The sequence below is a fragment of the Erithacus rubecula genome (genome assembly GCF_903797595.1).
Source record: "Erithacus rubecula genome assembly, chromosome: 16".
Taxonomy (NCBI): domain Eukaryota; kingdom Metazoa; phylum Chordata; class Aves; order Passeriformes; family Muscicapidae; genus Erithacus; species Erithacus rubecula.
In genome coordinates this window covers 5,496,671-5,511,686 of record NC_136668.1, presented here as the reverse complement: position 1 = coordinate 5,511,686, position 15,016 = coordinate 5,496,671, and the positions used below count along the sequence as shown (strand labels likewise).

General features: G+C 47.5%; 1 protein-coding gene across 1 annotated transcript in view; it reads right to left on the bottom strand.

The window, feature by feature from the left end:
* WWC1 (WW and C2 domain containing 1) overlaps nt 1-12,610 on the bottom strand; it is a 65,522-nt gene extending 52,912 nt beyond the window's left edge. The window contains exon 1 of the mRNA XM_079319623.1: nt 12,207-12,610. Within this exon, the coding sequence (XP_079175749.1) occupies nt 12,207-12,325 (119 nt within the window). The 5' untranslated portion in view covers nt 12,326-12,610. The remainder of the gene's footprint in view (nt 1-12,206) is intronic.
* Between the last annotated feature and the right edge of the window lie 2,406 nt (nt 12,611-15,016).

The following is a 15,016-nucleotide window of genomic DNA, read 5'->3' as shown; positions in this document are numbered from 1 at the left end:
CACACACCCCCTGATCACAGCACAAGATAGCAGCAGGGGATCCAGGGCTCTTCTCTGATCACCAAGGAGCAGAAACTACCTGTGACTGAATGAGAAAAACAAGTAAACAGGACTAAAAGGGCAATTTGCTACACTTGTGCCAGCCAGAAAAATGAATATATAATCCTTAGTGAGTTTAAGTGCACTGCTCTGTCTTCTTGTTCAGCTCAATCAAAGCATCCCTCAGGTGGGCTGTTACAGAACAGGAGCAGGAAAACTAATCAGACAACACAACTTTCAAAGAGGGACTAACCTCAGCGGTGAAGAAAGAACACAAGAAGTCTGTTGGCTTCTCCCATCCAACATCAATCTACTTTATATTCCTCCCCACACAAAACTATGCACAAAGGATAAAGAGCTCATAAAGCTACAAAAGGGAGCAATTCCAAAATGAGCCATTTGTGATGGTCCAGATACAAGAATAAAGCCCAGCTTTCCCAACGGGTGTAGAGGGAATTTAGCTAGATGGAACTGAGCAGGCTCAGGCCCGGTTTTTAGGAGCTGAGCAGAGCAGTGGGTCCTGACTGCAATACACAAACACAGGTGCAGTGCCACGTGGCGCCACTGCTGCACAAGCAGAGCAGCTGCGGCTGCAGAGGGGACACAGGACTGTCACTTCCAGCTGTGAAGGATCCCGAGGAAGGACAGGGCGGGCACAAAGCACCGAATCACAGCAAGTCCCAGCCTCGCCCTATGGCGGTGTTAGAGACACAGGCTTGAGCTGTGTTTTTTCGGCAGGATGCCTGGCAGCTGCTGTCCCATTTCAGAGGATCATTTAGCGCCATGACTGACCACAAATTGCATCACCACACCCTAGCCAGGAACGTGGCACTGTCACTGAGCACTCACCTGCATGCAACATCCCAGCTGCAGGAAACAGTTACTCCATAGCTGTAATTTTCCCTGGTCAGGATGTTAGAAAGAATGTACTTTGTCTACAATACTTTTGAAAACCTAAAGCATTGGCAACAGTGTATTCATACCCATCTCTTAGTGAAGAACTGAGCTACATGCCTTAAAGGCAATTCACTGCCACTTGCACAAAGCTACTTATTTAAGACAGCGGCACTCCAAGCTGCTCCTAGCTCGACTCTTTGTTTACCTGTGGGATATGAAAGTTTAGATAAATGTATTTGACATTAAAATCAGTTTGAGAGAAAAACACCCTAACAAGTTCCTAAGCCTATTTGCTTTTCTTAGCATGACAGGCTTTATAATATTCCTGGCAATTATCTGCTTCATACTTTGTTCAAAACTTCCTGATTATATTAATAAAATAATGCCGAAAGCACACCAAAAATATTTTAATAGAGTCAAAATTAAAGTATCGGATCTATTACACCACCCAGCCTTTCCCCTCCACTGGAGAAGCATTAGAGCCTTTGGACATCTCATTTCAACAAGAAGGTTGTTTAGTTCTTGAGTTTGGAGTAAAGTATTTAATCACCAAAGGATTTGCAAATTACACATGAATATGCATGTAGCACTTCTCACCATGACATAAATCCTATTGTATATTTATGAATGGATTGCTTTGCCTCCAGCTTCTACATGTATATAAACACAGGTTTTAATCTTCAATTCCTTCCTCCCTCCCTTCTTAAGAAGCTGCTTAAACAAATTTGCATTTTTGGAATCTATTACCTATAGCGTATTTCTTGCCTTTTTTTTTTTAACTCCACAAACCTCCTTCTCCCATCAGGCAAAGTGCTTACTTATGAAAGGCTATAAAGACCCTGCAAACATGGCCATAAGGGAAATAAGCAACAGTGTTATAAGGCTTGGGAGAGAAAAAGTTGAAGCAACAATCACTGGAAAAGGGTTCCCACCAGAGCTGGGAACACAAAGATATAAAATGACAGGACAACAGCTTGCCTTTGACCACAAAGCCACTGGCTAGGGGGGAGCAAACCCTCCATAAATGGAGAATGCAACATAAATAATAAAACTGTTGTTGTGAAATCCCTAATTCATGCTGACATAACCTCATTATTCCCTACACCTCTGAACAGGCATCTAGGCTAGTCACAAAGCAGCATTCCAGCCTGTCTTGAAAAAAACAGGTAAGAGGCAGTACTGTCATTCGGAGTTGTTGCCACACAACTGCCCAACTACTCCAGACAAAGTAATTAAAACAACAAAACTTTTAAAGGGCGTTGTTAAAATTATTAAACTCCAGTTATTTCATTGCAAGTCTGCTCAGTATGAAATCTGGCTGCAAAGGAACCTCACCAACATGCCACAAGCACATTTCCAAGCAGAAGGTTTATGGGTGTGAATACCACTTGGGCTGCTGTCATTTTTGCACTACACACAGCTCAACCCCAAAACCCAGGAGCTAACTGCACCAAGTGCCACCTTCTTTCAAGGACCTGGTGCCACTTTGCTCCGGTCAGGAAAGCAGAGCAGCATCCAGCCCATCCTGCTGCCTGGGGCTGGCAGAGACACAATGGGATGTGATGTGACACAAGAGCAAATCCTCCCAGCCCAAACAGGCAGGTCTGAACCAGGCTGTGAACTGCAGCATGCAGTGCATGTGCTCCTCCACTCAGCGAGGGATCTTTTCCTGATGGGAAGGAAGGAAGGAGCACCACAACACCTGACCCAAACCCCCAGTGACTGCACTGCAAAGGACCAGCCCAGCCAAGCTGCTGAAGATGCAACACAACTTGTCAGAGCTCCCATCCAAAACTGCAGGAGCCTGCATCTGGGAAGCAGATAGAAAAGAAACCAGGAAGCACTCTGGAGTATTAGCTACAGACTACTGGACAAATAGAGAATAGAGATGAGAAAATTCAACACAACATTTGCTTTAGGGATAAGAGTAGCATTTACAAAAGATGTGTGAAAGCAGCCTGAGTGGAAAACTCTGTGTGACCAGTTCACTTGCAAATTTGTCTGCAAACTAAGATTTTTATCAATGCAACCCCTTTGTAAACGACCATGCTGGGCTCTTGCCATGCACCTCTCCCATTCTATCCACACAATCTTCTCTTGAAAAGACATCTTAAAAAGGAAGTGAGGAGTACTGCCCAAGGAATATAAGAAGCAAATGAGATGTGCTTTAAGACAGTATTTACATTTAGGTTTCATTAGCATCAGGAAGATGATGGCAGATACCTTCTAAACTGAATTATTAGTAAGCCAGTTATATGAGAAACTCACCATGGCTGCCACACAGCAGTCAATAAGTAATTAACAGATGGCAGATGACAATGTATTTACCTTTACTCAGAATTATAGACCAACTCAGCTGTGTTTTTACATCCAAATTTTAAAAGAAAAACACAGAAAAATTAAAAAGTCTAAGATATCTTACAAAACTTTAGTGCCACAGAAAAACATGGGACATGGGAGAAACCATGACATTTCACTTCCTTCCACATACAGATTAAAATAAGACAGAATAACACTCAGCAAGGGCAGCAAAAAGATCTCTTTGCCAGACAAATCTGCCATGTCTAGAACACTGGAAAACTTCTTGAGAACTAGCTGTTAAACAGCCTAAAGCCTTCTATGTATGTGTCCATACAAGAATTAAACACTCCCATCAAGGCAATAACTTGTGTTAACTCTGATGATTAGACCTCGTGGTGTGACATAAGAAAAGTAACATAAAACTAATAGCAAACCTGGCTTACTGCCTTGCTGGCTGACAAGTTACTTAGGTTAGCTGGATGTGGAGATGACTTCAAGAAATTTCAGAAAAATCTAAACAAGGGGGTAAACTGACAGCTGAAGTGGAGAGAGACCAAGTGTTGAGAAATGTTGAATAATATACTGAATGGGAGAGTTTAACCTCCTTATTCTCTGCAGAGTTAACACAACACTAATCAAATACACCTGAGCAACCATGCCCCAACAAAAGAGCCTGTTCAAAGTGATTATTTAATTTCAAGTTTAACCATGCCAAAACTTCATAATAACAAATGTTATTCATGCTAAAAATATTTAATAAAAAAAAATTCAATATGAAAAGCTCACCTGGAATTACATACAGTACAGGTCATCAGAATTTAGATAAGTCTTACTATTTTTTTCTAAAAATACCCAGCACCACCCAAGACAGGCCACCAGCCCAAGATGCCTCACAGGAAACAAGGTGGATAATTCACAGAGCTGCATCACATGTGACAGTCAAATACTTTCCATTATCATCCCCACCCAAATCCCCTTTAAGGTAATTTGGATAAGCAGCTCAAACACATACTCAACGTTTCAAACAGTCCAACAATGGAGCCAGTGTCCAGGATGAAGATGTAAGGAGATGACTCCTCCTCTTCACTGAGGGACCAGGTGCTGTGGTGGGACAGGTTGCTGCTGCCAAGGCAAGGTGCCAACCTGCCTGAGCCCCTTGAGGATGTCCCACAGGATTCATGTCCCTGATGGCCTGGAGGCTGCATGGCCAAGGGGACAGCTAGTGCAGCTGTGCCTCAGCATGTTTTCTGGAGGCTGCAGAGGCTCAGCTGGCTCATGACATCCAAAGTTGTGCCTAGCATGAGCAAAATTAGCCACTAAATTATCCACAGTATGGTTTCACAGAGCAGTTCTGCAGTTACCTACATTTTCCTGTGCTGCTTGAAGGATCCAGAAGGTTATTTTACCCACTGCTGTTCCTCTGCAGGCCATCCTCCCTGTGGGGTAGGGTTGTGAAGGATGAAATAGCAGAGAGCCCTCTCCTTGGCAGGGGACTGCCCTTGTTCTGAGTACAAGGCCATTAAGGCAGTTGAAGGCCACATATGAGAAATCTGCAAGCTGTTGCAGGGTCATTAAAGCAATAGTTTCACTTACATTTCAGTTCAAAGTAGCTCTGTGACCACCTTACATCTCAACCCTGCACAGAGGAGATATGAATGACTGCCACTTGCAAATCAATACTGTTTATTGCGTGCTTTAAATCAATAAAGCTTCCCTCCATAGAGTACATTCTTCTAAAATAGTAATTAGGCTTTTGAGGAGAACCAAACAGTTTCACTAAGCAATACCATTAGTCCTGAAATGTCAGTTTGACATCTCAGCCAGAAAGCACTTTGTCAGAACTAATTAATCCCTACAGCACCTTCATGAGATTGAGAAAGCAATTCATCTGTTTTTCAAATGTGTTGGGTACTTATGCTGCAGAACATCATGGCTGGGGTGGCAGCAGTAAGTATCAGCATAAACTGAGAACAAACCAAGCCAGGAGAACCCATCCAAGAGCGAGAAAAACACAGAACACTGACAGCTGTAGGACTTGGCTTCTTTGCATCTTCCTGTTACACACCAAACCTCCTGTGAGTATCTGGAGAGTCTTCCAGATGCCACTTCACTGAATGAGTGGCAGTGAAAAGCAGTTATTTTTCTGCAGGGAGCAGTTTTGCCCACTGTTTGTTCAGCCAATTATCTACGCATGTAGCTTTAAAGGGAGGAGGGAACAGTAACCTTAGGCTCCGTGAACAAGAGCTGAGCTTAAAGTGCTCAAATAAAGCCAAGTCCTCATTACCACAAGCAAAGCACGTAACCTTACTAAACAGGTCTCACGAATGGCAAGCAGCCAGCATGAAAAGTATTTCTCTCCAAGGAAGTGGTCAATCTGCATAGCTGTCCTACAGGTGCAGTAGCACTAGTCTACATACCTCCACCTGACTCTGCCAAGCTGCTGCCACCCCTCTTTATTGATTAATTATTCCAGCTAACACTTGCCCTGCTGGTGCAGCACTCAAGGCCACCAGGTTCAGCCAGCCCTGGCAGGGAGACCAGCAAGGCTTTCCCAAGCCAGCTGTATGGTCTGCCCCTCTCTCTGAGAGAGGCTTGAAGGGTCCCACAGGACACAGTGGAGTGGCAGGCCCAGGCCAGCATGTTTCCCTGCTGCCAGTGTCGGTGACGCGTGCAGGAGCGTGCGGCGGGGCGGGGACGCTGCTGGAATGCTGAGCACAGAGCAAGGACAGCCTTGGCAGCCTGCAGCCACCTCCAGGAGCACATGGCAGCCAGCACCTCCTAATACACCCCTCCAGCAACACACATCAGAGCCAGTCCAAAAGGTGGAGTGGTAGGTCAGTGACAGGGACCCCTGAGCCTCCCGGCAAACATCACTTCTTTATGTACAAGTGATTTCATTAAACTCCTTTGGAAAAATCTTCCCATGTCTTCCAATAAATTTTCTGGCACGATCTACAGGAATTTAAATCAAATTCAGACATGGAAAATTTTGCTGAAAACTCATCTTCCCATAACTGTGCAAGTTATGAAGCTGCCCTGTGAAAAGTATCTTCAGATGCTGTGCCTCATTGCTGGTTTCACTTGGGCTCCAGCAAGTGAAAATCCATTCTTCCTGTAAAACTTGATCAGAAATCATGGGGCAGAGTTAAGCACCTGGGAACACCTCCTCAGCTGGGCTGGCAGAGAGCCTGAGCAGCTCAAGTGCCTGGGGAGAGTTTCACAAGAGCACCCTCAGCACCACTGCCACCAGAGCCAGCCCCACTCCCACTCCTCCAAGTCTCCCAGCTCAGCCCCAGCTGTGCCACCACAAGTTTCTGCACAAGCATATACAACCTGGACCATCTGTTTCTGTAAATGAACCCAGACAGCAAAAGACATTTTTCAGCCAGACCAGCTTCTGGACCTCCCTCCCTACACTGATACAGAATATTATCCTGGCAGGAGCAGCAGCTTAAGGTGCCCCAAAAACAACAGCATCAAGAACCTGCCCTAAATGCCAAACAGATGCCAACTACCTCGCCCCTGTCATGCCCACATCTTCTGGAATTTCATGCCATTCCACTGGATATGAAAATATATGACCTACATAGGGATGGAATTGCTGATTCTGTTGCCAAATAAGTTTCCATTTAGTGGCAACTTCTAACTTCACATGCTATCAGTTTTTGAGGCAAAATTAAAGGAGTGAACTTGTGAGCAAGATGACCTTGCCAGAACAGAAGATGAAGCTCAACCTATATATTTCTAAACAATGTGATTTACAGAGATTTCTTCAAAAGCATTTCTGATCCTTAAAGAATCAGAATTCCCCAAGATGCATTAAAAAGCTGCTGAGCTGAACAAAGCCTCACATTTTTCTATTTTTTTCATGTTCCATAGGGAAGCAAGATAAAATAATGCTTTTTGTCATTCTAAAGTCACTGCCAATATCCTCTGTCTCTACACACGTGTGCATACCACACCTTTTGCAGTGATGCCCTTGTTAAAAGCCTCACATCTGCTGTTTTCAGTTCCCTCAGCTGTGTGAGGTGAGCTTACACAACTGAGGATGCACACTGGCTCTGAAGGCAGTCCCTGCAGCCTTCAAAACATCCAGGCTTGTTGGTGATGTAGAGGGGGGAAAAAAATTCAACCCAGAACCTCCCCAAAATAATAAAGTCTGATCTTTTGTAACTGAAGCGGTGTGATGGATTTCAGCTCCAACCCACTCTTCCAATCTACAGGTGCATCCTGAGCTAAATCATCTTGGAAGACACTTGACATTAACAAATTAAAATAACTTCAAGTGTCACAATAATCTTACTTGCTATCCTTGTCTCCTTGTGTACTAGCACCAATTACTATGGAAAAAAGTGAGAACAGCACAAACTCTACACATTAGGACACCTGTTCTGAGAGGTGGCATTTGGATGACTTTGAGGACTGCATTTTTGTCACTCCCTTCTGTACTCGTGGAAAATGGTCATCAGCAGTTTCTATGGGCACACACTGAGCTGCCTGTTCCTTATAAAGCTGTCAGCTATTTTGGGGAATGCAAACAGGGGAAAGCAGCAGATTCACATATATATGACAGGGTGCTTAGCTAGATATCAGCAAAGAAAGGCAACAACAGGCATCAAACTAGCAGCCTTCAGCTGCATGACCTATGCTGTTGGCACTGATGAAAGAGCATTTCTCTCCCCTGGTTTTACTCTCTTCTCCTTATGCTTACTGATTTTCATCTACAGAGCAGCACAACGCTTTTTGTTCTTGCTGCTTTTCATTGCCCTCCCTCCTTCCAGCCCTTTTATTTTGAAGGATTCTCACATTTAAGTTAGCTATAGCAGCTTTATTTCAGTCATTAAAGTTATTCTACATTTAAGCAAGTAATCCAAGGAGTAGACAGTTACATACGAATTTTCAGCCCAATGCTCACATTTCCAAATCTTTAATAAAGGCAGTTTGTAGACCAAGTGCACAGAGCAAACTGGAGATGAAAAGCTTAGAAAACAATAATGCAGAGGAGACAATACTCTGCAGCATTTCTCATAAAGCCTAGAAGGGCATGGCTGGATGATGGTGCTCTCCATATTATATGTCTGGCTTTTCTCCACTAAAATCCTCGGGCTCAGCAAAGCTGAATCTTCCTGAGTAAACAGGTAGCCCTAACTATTTTAAATACACAAGATCTTACACATGACACCACATGCACTGGCCCTCAACCTTGGCAAATCTGTTCAGAAAAGCTCTGCTTTGGAGGTTCATACTGGAAAAACCTCCAAGTGGAATAGTAAGGGAATTTAGGTAGAAAATGCAGAATCTGGGCTTTTACTTAATGAACATTTCTCAACCCTTTACAGCAACAAGAGCCTTCAAGAAACACAAGTCTATCAATTAAGGCACTGCTGCCTCCCAAAACTGAAAACGTCTGATGCTGTTTAGTAATTTCATCTAAGCTACAGTTGCTCCTATTTCAATCGCTTTAATTCTCAACAGGAGTCCAGTCACAGAAGTGAAATGAGAAATTCAGTTAGCTCCATCTAAAATAAACCAGAAAAACCTGCTTACACCACCAGGCCAGTAGGAGAGTGCAACACAGATATTCAAGAGTGGGACGGATTATCAGGCATGGCCAAATTTTCAGTGCATCCTGAAGCTTCTGTGTTGAAAGGCAAGAAGTTAAAAAATTACCCTCTCACAAGACAGTCTGAAGGGGAGTAGAAGTTTCCCTAAACATGATGCAAAGAGCCCAAGGACAGCATAGCACAGGAACAGATATTCCCATCTCTAATCCTCACTTCTGATGAAAGCTGAAATCTCACTCAGGGCACTCTGTTGTTCAAGTGCTGCTCATGCTGATGCTTAAGAGCAGGCAGCAGCTGGTGCTGAACTTTCGAGACACCACTGGCATTTTCTGTTTGGCCACCAGCACAGCAGCTTCCAGAGCTTAACCCCCTGTGTTGGGAAAGCAACTGAGACAGCTCTCTGGCATGGTTCACCAACTGGTATGTACTGGTGAACACCTGAAAGGTCATGCATAGTTTTAAAACCAGGAATGACAAATTTTCTCCCCTGGTTCAATAAGGTTTGATCTCCTGTCACACCATATTCAATTCCTGATTTATCTAATTTCCAACTGATCTACAAAAAAAAGCAGCTATGTGAACTTCCTCTTACAAAAGGGAAAACACAGTAGGATTTTGGTTTTTCCCCCTACCTGTTCAGAAGAATTGCCTTAGAGCATTTTAACCTGAAATTCCTGTAATGCAAAGTACCTTGATCCTTTTCTGTTACACCACATCATGGGGACAGCAACAGTTAAACCACAAAATTCTTCAGATTATTTAATCTTAGATGATTTCCCAAAATGCTCCAACATCCACAGGTTTCTCAGGACTACCCTGAGTCTCAAAAGGCACAAGGTAAAAGTGCTCTGACATGCAGCTGCTTCCACCAAGGCCCCAGGCACCTGAGCATCACTTGGGTCAGCTCTACAGGACAGGGAGATGCCACCAGGGCCAGGAGCTCCTCCTGGCAAAGTCCAACAGCCCCTCTCACCAACAGCCCACCAGCAGGACTAGAGTCATGTGTTAAACAAGAACTGGAAAAGCACCAGCCCAGCTTCTGATTCCACAGCCCCAGGCCAGCTGAGGTCCCACCTTTCACCCCCTGCCTCCCCTTCCCTGCTGCAGACCCCTGTGCCCACTGTCAGCTCTGCTTCCCTGGCAGCCTGTTAAACAAACCTCAGCAGGACTGCAAACCTGCTGCCACAAAACAATGGGCTGGCCCATGTCCTGAAGCTAGCTGGTATCCCTGCTCATGTTTATTTCCACTAAATTAAGTTAGAATGACAGATTTAGAGAAGGTTTAAAAACCTGTGTTCTTTCACTACCAATTGCTACTCGTTGATCAGGTTTACAAATGTCCCTGCTGACACTGGGTTCAGAGTGAGCCCTAACTCCACATTCCTCAAACTTGCATTTCTACAGCCATGTTACCCAATTTCTATTGATTTTTGCTGGGTTACAGACAGAATGTGTAAGCACAACACATAGACCACTGCAGCAAATTCACAAACCAACGTCTCAGCTGCAGCAATTTTAAATATGACTTGTAAAAGGCTAACCCTTCAAACATTTAAATTTTAAAATACAGTGATAAAGTTCAATGCTCAGTGTGTAAATCCAAGTTCACTCCCCTGCTGGGAACAGGCATGGTATGACCTGAGCTGATGAGAAATCCCCCATCAACTAGTTTTCACAGGCAGTGGTAATTACTTGGAAGAGAAACTTCTTTCCTGTATGGCAGAGGAGAATGTCAGCTCATAAAAGCTCACAGTGCACCAGATGATGGGTAAGTATTGTGCCACATAATTGTTCTACTGTGGACCAATAGACTCTTCAAAACCTCGTGGATTTCCAGGGGCAGTGTCCAATGCAGGTTGTTTCCTTGGCAGCACTACTGGAAGATGACTCAGATGCAAAGCTCCTCAGGGCCACATGCATTCAGGTGTATTTCTATATGCACAACAAATGTCATGTGATAGGAGTTATCAGAATGTGTTTGATTATTCTCCTCCAGCAGTGGTGAGCAGGTAATGATTCTGTGACAGCTCAGTACACATGGCTAAATAAGGCACCCATTTAGTCATTTCTGTCATTCTTGAATCACTAACCAAGGACACACAGGAATTTTTATAAGCCTGCATTAGGCCTATTAGATTTCTCACTTCTCTTCATTCTCTGAACAAAATAAGGGTGCCAGGAAAACATTCCTAATTTAAACTTTCATCGACTTTCATGAAGGTTAAAGAAACACCTTGGAACAACTCTGTTACTGGCCCTTCTCAACCACATTCCTAAAACTGAACCCCAAGAGGAGTTCCAAAGCCCTGGCTGGCAGCAGGTTACATTTGTGTACAGTACACACAAGGATTATTCCTGGAATGCAGAACACTCCTTGAAATCTTGTAAAACTGGACAATCATTCACTTCCATGCTTAACAAAAAACCCATCTAAGTAAACAGAACAGAGGCAAAGTCCTGACATCCCACCATGAATGGAATCCCCTTCAAGGAACTGATCACTGGTTCAAGGGGAAGCAAGGAACATAAATTCAGAAATCGCATTCTCTGCCCCTCAACAAGGAAAACGCTCACTGTCAGATGGGGAAGTATGGGAAATTTATCAATGACAAACTGCATAGTTCAGATTGTTGGAATTTCCAACTCACTAGGATGCATTTTTGAGTTCCTGTTTCTGGGAACTTCAGCTAACAAAGCATTAAAGAAGAAATTTTAAAACTTTTAATTTCAATGGTGATTCAGTAGTTGAGCTTCCTGCACGTTCAAGTTCCCGTGCTCTGGCTCACCATGGCTGTCTCAAGCGTGGAAATACAACATGCTAGAACAGAGTGTTGCTTGGAAATGACCTCGGTCTTGAGTAGCACCCCGTTTTCTGTTTACCTTACTTTTCTAAGTAAGCGATGCAAGAAAATAACTACTCAGAGCAAGCAGGAGCAAGGGGATACCGCAGGGAAGAAGGCAGCGAAGAGGGGCGATCAGAGACACACCCTGAAGCCAGCGACCTCCGCGATGGCCAAACTCGCAAAGGCCACGCAGCTGCTCGCAGAGGTGGCCCAGGATGCAGGACAGGCCCGCCGACCTCTCTGCTAGCCCAGCTTGCCCCGAGCCACCGCAGCGAGCCCCCGCTGCCGCCCGGCGCGCTCCCAGCCCCGCAAGGGCCGCATGGCCGCGCCGGGTCCGCAGCGCGGAGAGACCAGACCGGCAGCAGCACAACCCGCTGCGCCCCCTCCATCCCTGCCCTGCCCTCCCGCTGCCGGCCGGGCCCGCAGGTACCGCCAGCACCGTCCCGCCCTGCGGAGCCCGAGCGGGGCCGGCGATGGCCGCAGGGACCGGCCGGGTCACGGGGAGCCGCGCCGCGCTCTGCGCGCACCCCACAGCCGCGGGGTCCCGCCCGCCGCCGCCCACCTGTCGCGGGGGTCGACCCAGCTGGTGGTGCGGCTGCCGTGGTCGATGTAATACACCTTCCCGTCGTAGTCCCGCGCCTCCTCCCAGCCCTCGGGCAGCGGCAGCTCCTTCCGCGGCATGGTCCGCGCCGCCCCATGCACCGCCGCGCTGCGCTCCGGGGGCCGCGCCGGGGCTCCCCTGCCGCGGGCGGCTCGCAGCGCTGCGGGGGCCGCGCCGGCCCGGCCGCGCTGGGAGGCGCCGCCGCCGGGCAGCCTCACGTGCCGGCCCCGCGGCGGGGGCGGGCCGGGGCGGTGCGGGAGGGCGGCGGCGGCGGCGAGCCCGCGGTCAGCGCTAGGCGCGGAGCCCCGGCCGCTCCGCCCGCTCACGCCTCCATTTCCTGCTCCGCCGGCGGCCGCCCCGCGAGTCCCGCACGGCCCCGCCCCCGCCCCGGCCACACCCACCGCCCGGTCACGCCCACAGCCACACCCACGGCCACGCTGCGCGGTCCCGCGCGGGTCCCGGGGCTGCGCGCTCCCGAGCGCCCCGCGGCGGCGGGGCCGCGCTCGGTGAGCGGGGCTCAGGGATGTGCCCGCCATGGGGCTCGGGGACCCCGCGGGGCCGGAGCGCCGGGCCAGGGCCGGGCCAGCCGCCAGGAGCGCGGCCCTGCTCGGCCCCTCCGCGGGGAAACGCCGAGGGCGCAGCGCGGGTGGCGGGGAGCGTGTCGGGGCCGCTCGGTGCTGGCATCGCACGGACCAGCGCAGCAGCTCGGCCGCTCTGGGCCGGGAGGGGCCGTGCCCCAGGTGCCCTGGCCTCGGGTGTCCGGCTCAGCCGCGGTGGGCGCCCCGCAGGGACCGGCGGAGAGTCGGGAGCCGTCGGAGCATCCCACGGGGGCGACAGGGGTGACTTTCTGTGGGTTGCGGAGGGAAGGCTCGTGGCAGCTGTAACGTGGATACACTTCGGGCCGTGGGGAAGCCGCGTTATGAAGCAGTCAGGGTTGCACACAGCCCCCGGTACGGCCACACGCCGCAGGGAGGGTGGCGGTGCCCACCCGCGGGCACGGACCCTTCCCCAGCCGCCGCTGCCGGTACCTGAGCGGGGCTCCGGCACAGCTGCGTGGACCCGCTTGAGGACGGGCTCTCCAGAGCCCTCCATGCCCGCACTTCGGTCATTTCGGCTGGAACAGCCAGCCCTGACCGTGTCCCGGCGGCCGGGAGCCGAGGCGGTGACCTGCCAGCGTGGCAGAGGGCCCCGGGCGAGGTGGCGCTTTCCCCGGGCAGCAGCAGCCAGGCGGGCCCTGGCCCGGGCGGGGACAGCCCTGAGCTCTGTGAGCTGCGCTATTGGAACGGCAGAATGGAGCGGGGATCCCTGCCAAGCACAGCGGTGGAAAAGGAAACTGGAGGATGGGAAGAGGCGAGCCTCGAACGGCTGGAGAGGAAAAGTAAAAATGAAAAAGACAATTAGAAATAACATCTCACTTTTGTGCCAGATTTTGGGGGATTTTTTTCTGACAGCCTGCTGGGAGTCAGAACAGCTAATTCTCTGGAGGCCGAAGCAGAATGTGGTAGCAGTTGGCTGATGAAGTGGTTGAGCAGGGAAGAAAATGAAGACAAGTAAAACTGAAAGTGAGGCATTTGGAAAATAGCCTGGTTTAACCCCATTTTATCTGAAGCCAGGCTTGGTGTGGGCTACTAGATAAGTTGCTTTTATGAGCAGCACTCTAGACAAGGGTTTTAAATTAATAATACATGAAGACTAAAGGAATAAACGCTGTTTCTGTCCGCAGCGGGGCTTGTGGTTTCTTTGGGCAGGGAGGACTGGGAGCACTGGGAGCACAGCGAGCGCCGGGAGCTGGGGCACTCGCTGTGGCTGCTATTTATTCTGCTTTTAATTTCGTGGATAAATGATGTTTCTCTCTTTGCCAAACTCTCAGCAAACTTCTCAAGACATTTCAAAAGGGGAAATGTGGCAAGAGGAAAAAATCAGCAGCAACCAATGTTTTTAAATATTGCAAGAGAAGAAGTAAACAGCAAAGTGACAACAAATTATTATGTATTTTCATGATCCTGTATTTGTGATTCTATGTTTCAGCACAGAGGTACTTCCAAAAGGCATGTTTATTTTAAAGCCTTTATTTCAAATTTTCAGAGCATATAGCAAAAGGCTGTATGTAAAAAAGCTGACTGAATACCCTGTCTTTTTCAGATGTCATCAACTCATTTTAGAAAGAAACTAATTGTGTAAATTTTTTAATGTAATTGCTTTTGAAGTAAATACCTCAGAAAATATTTGCAGGTAGTTCTGACTCAAGTCAAAAGATTTTATTTGTCCACTCCTCTTTATTTATTAACTCAGAAAAGAATGCAATCTGTCATTGAGCCATATGAATTTATAAATGTAATCAGGAATGTGCATATGGTAACTTACTCCCTTTTACCACTTACACTCACAACAAAAGAATTCAGCGTTATCAGAGTCTGTTTGAACTGTAAAACAATAAACAAACAGGTGATTGTTTTCTCATGAGCAAAGAAGAGGGCTTGGTTTGTAGGTAAGCTCTTACCTATGTGAAAAGGAAGAACAGAGCAGCAGACAAAGTCTGCAGAAAACTAATTTTTTTTTTGCCCTGGGGTCAACATCTCCAGCATGACCTCATCTGCTACACCCCCCAGTCCCACCAGAGTCCACAACAGGCTGGTTACAAACTGCACAGTAACATGAGCTGCCTTTATCTGCTGGTGGTCTCTGTTTTAGAGGAGCTGGTTGCTTGATACTCAGGTTTCTTTTTTTCCTAATACATTCAAAAGTCTCTAATTTTGTACTCGACACTAGAA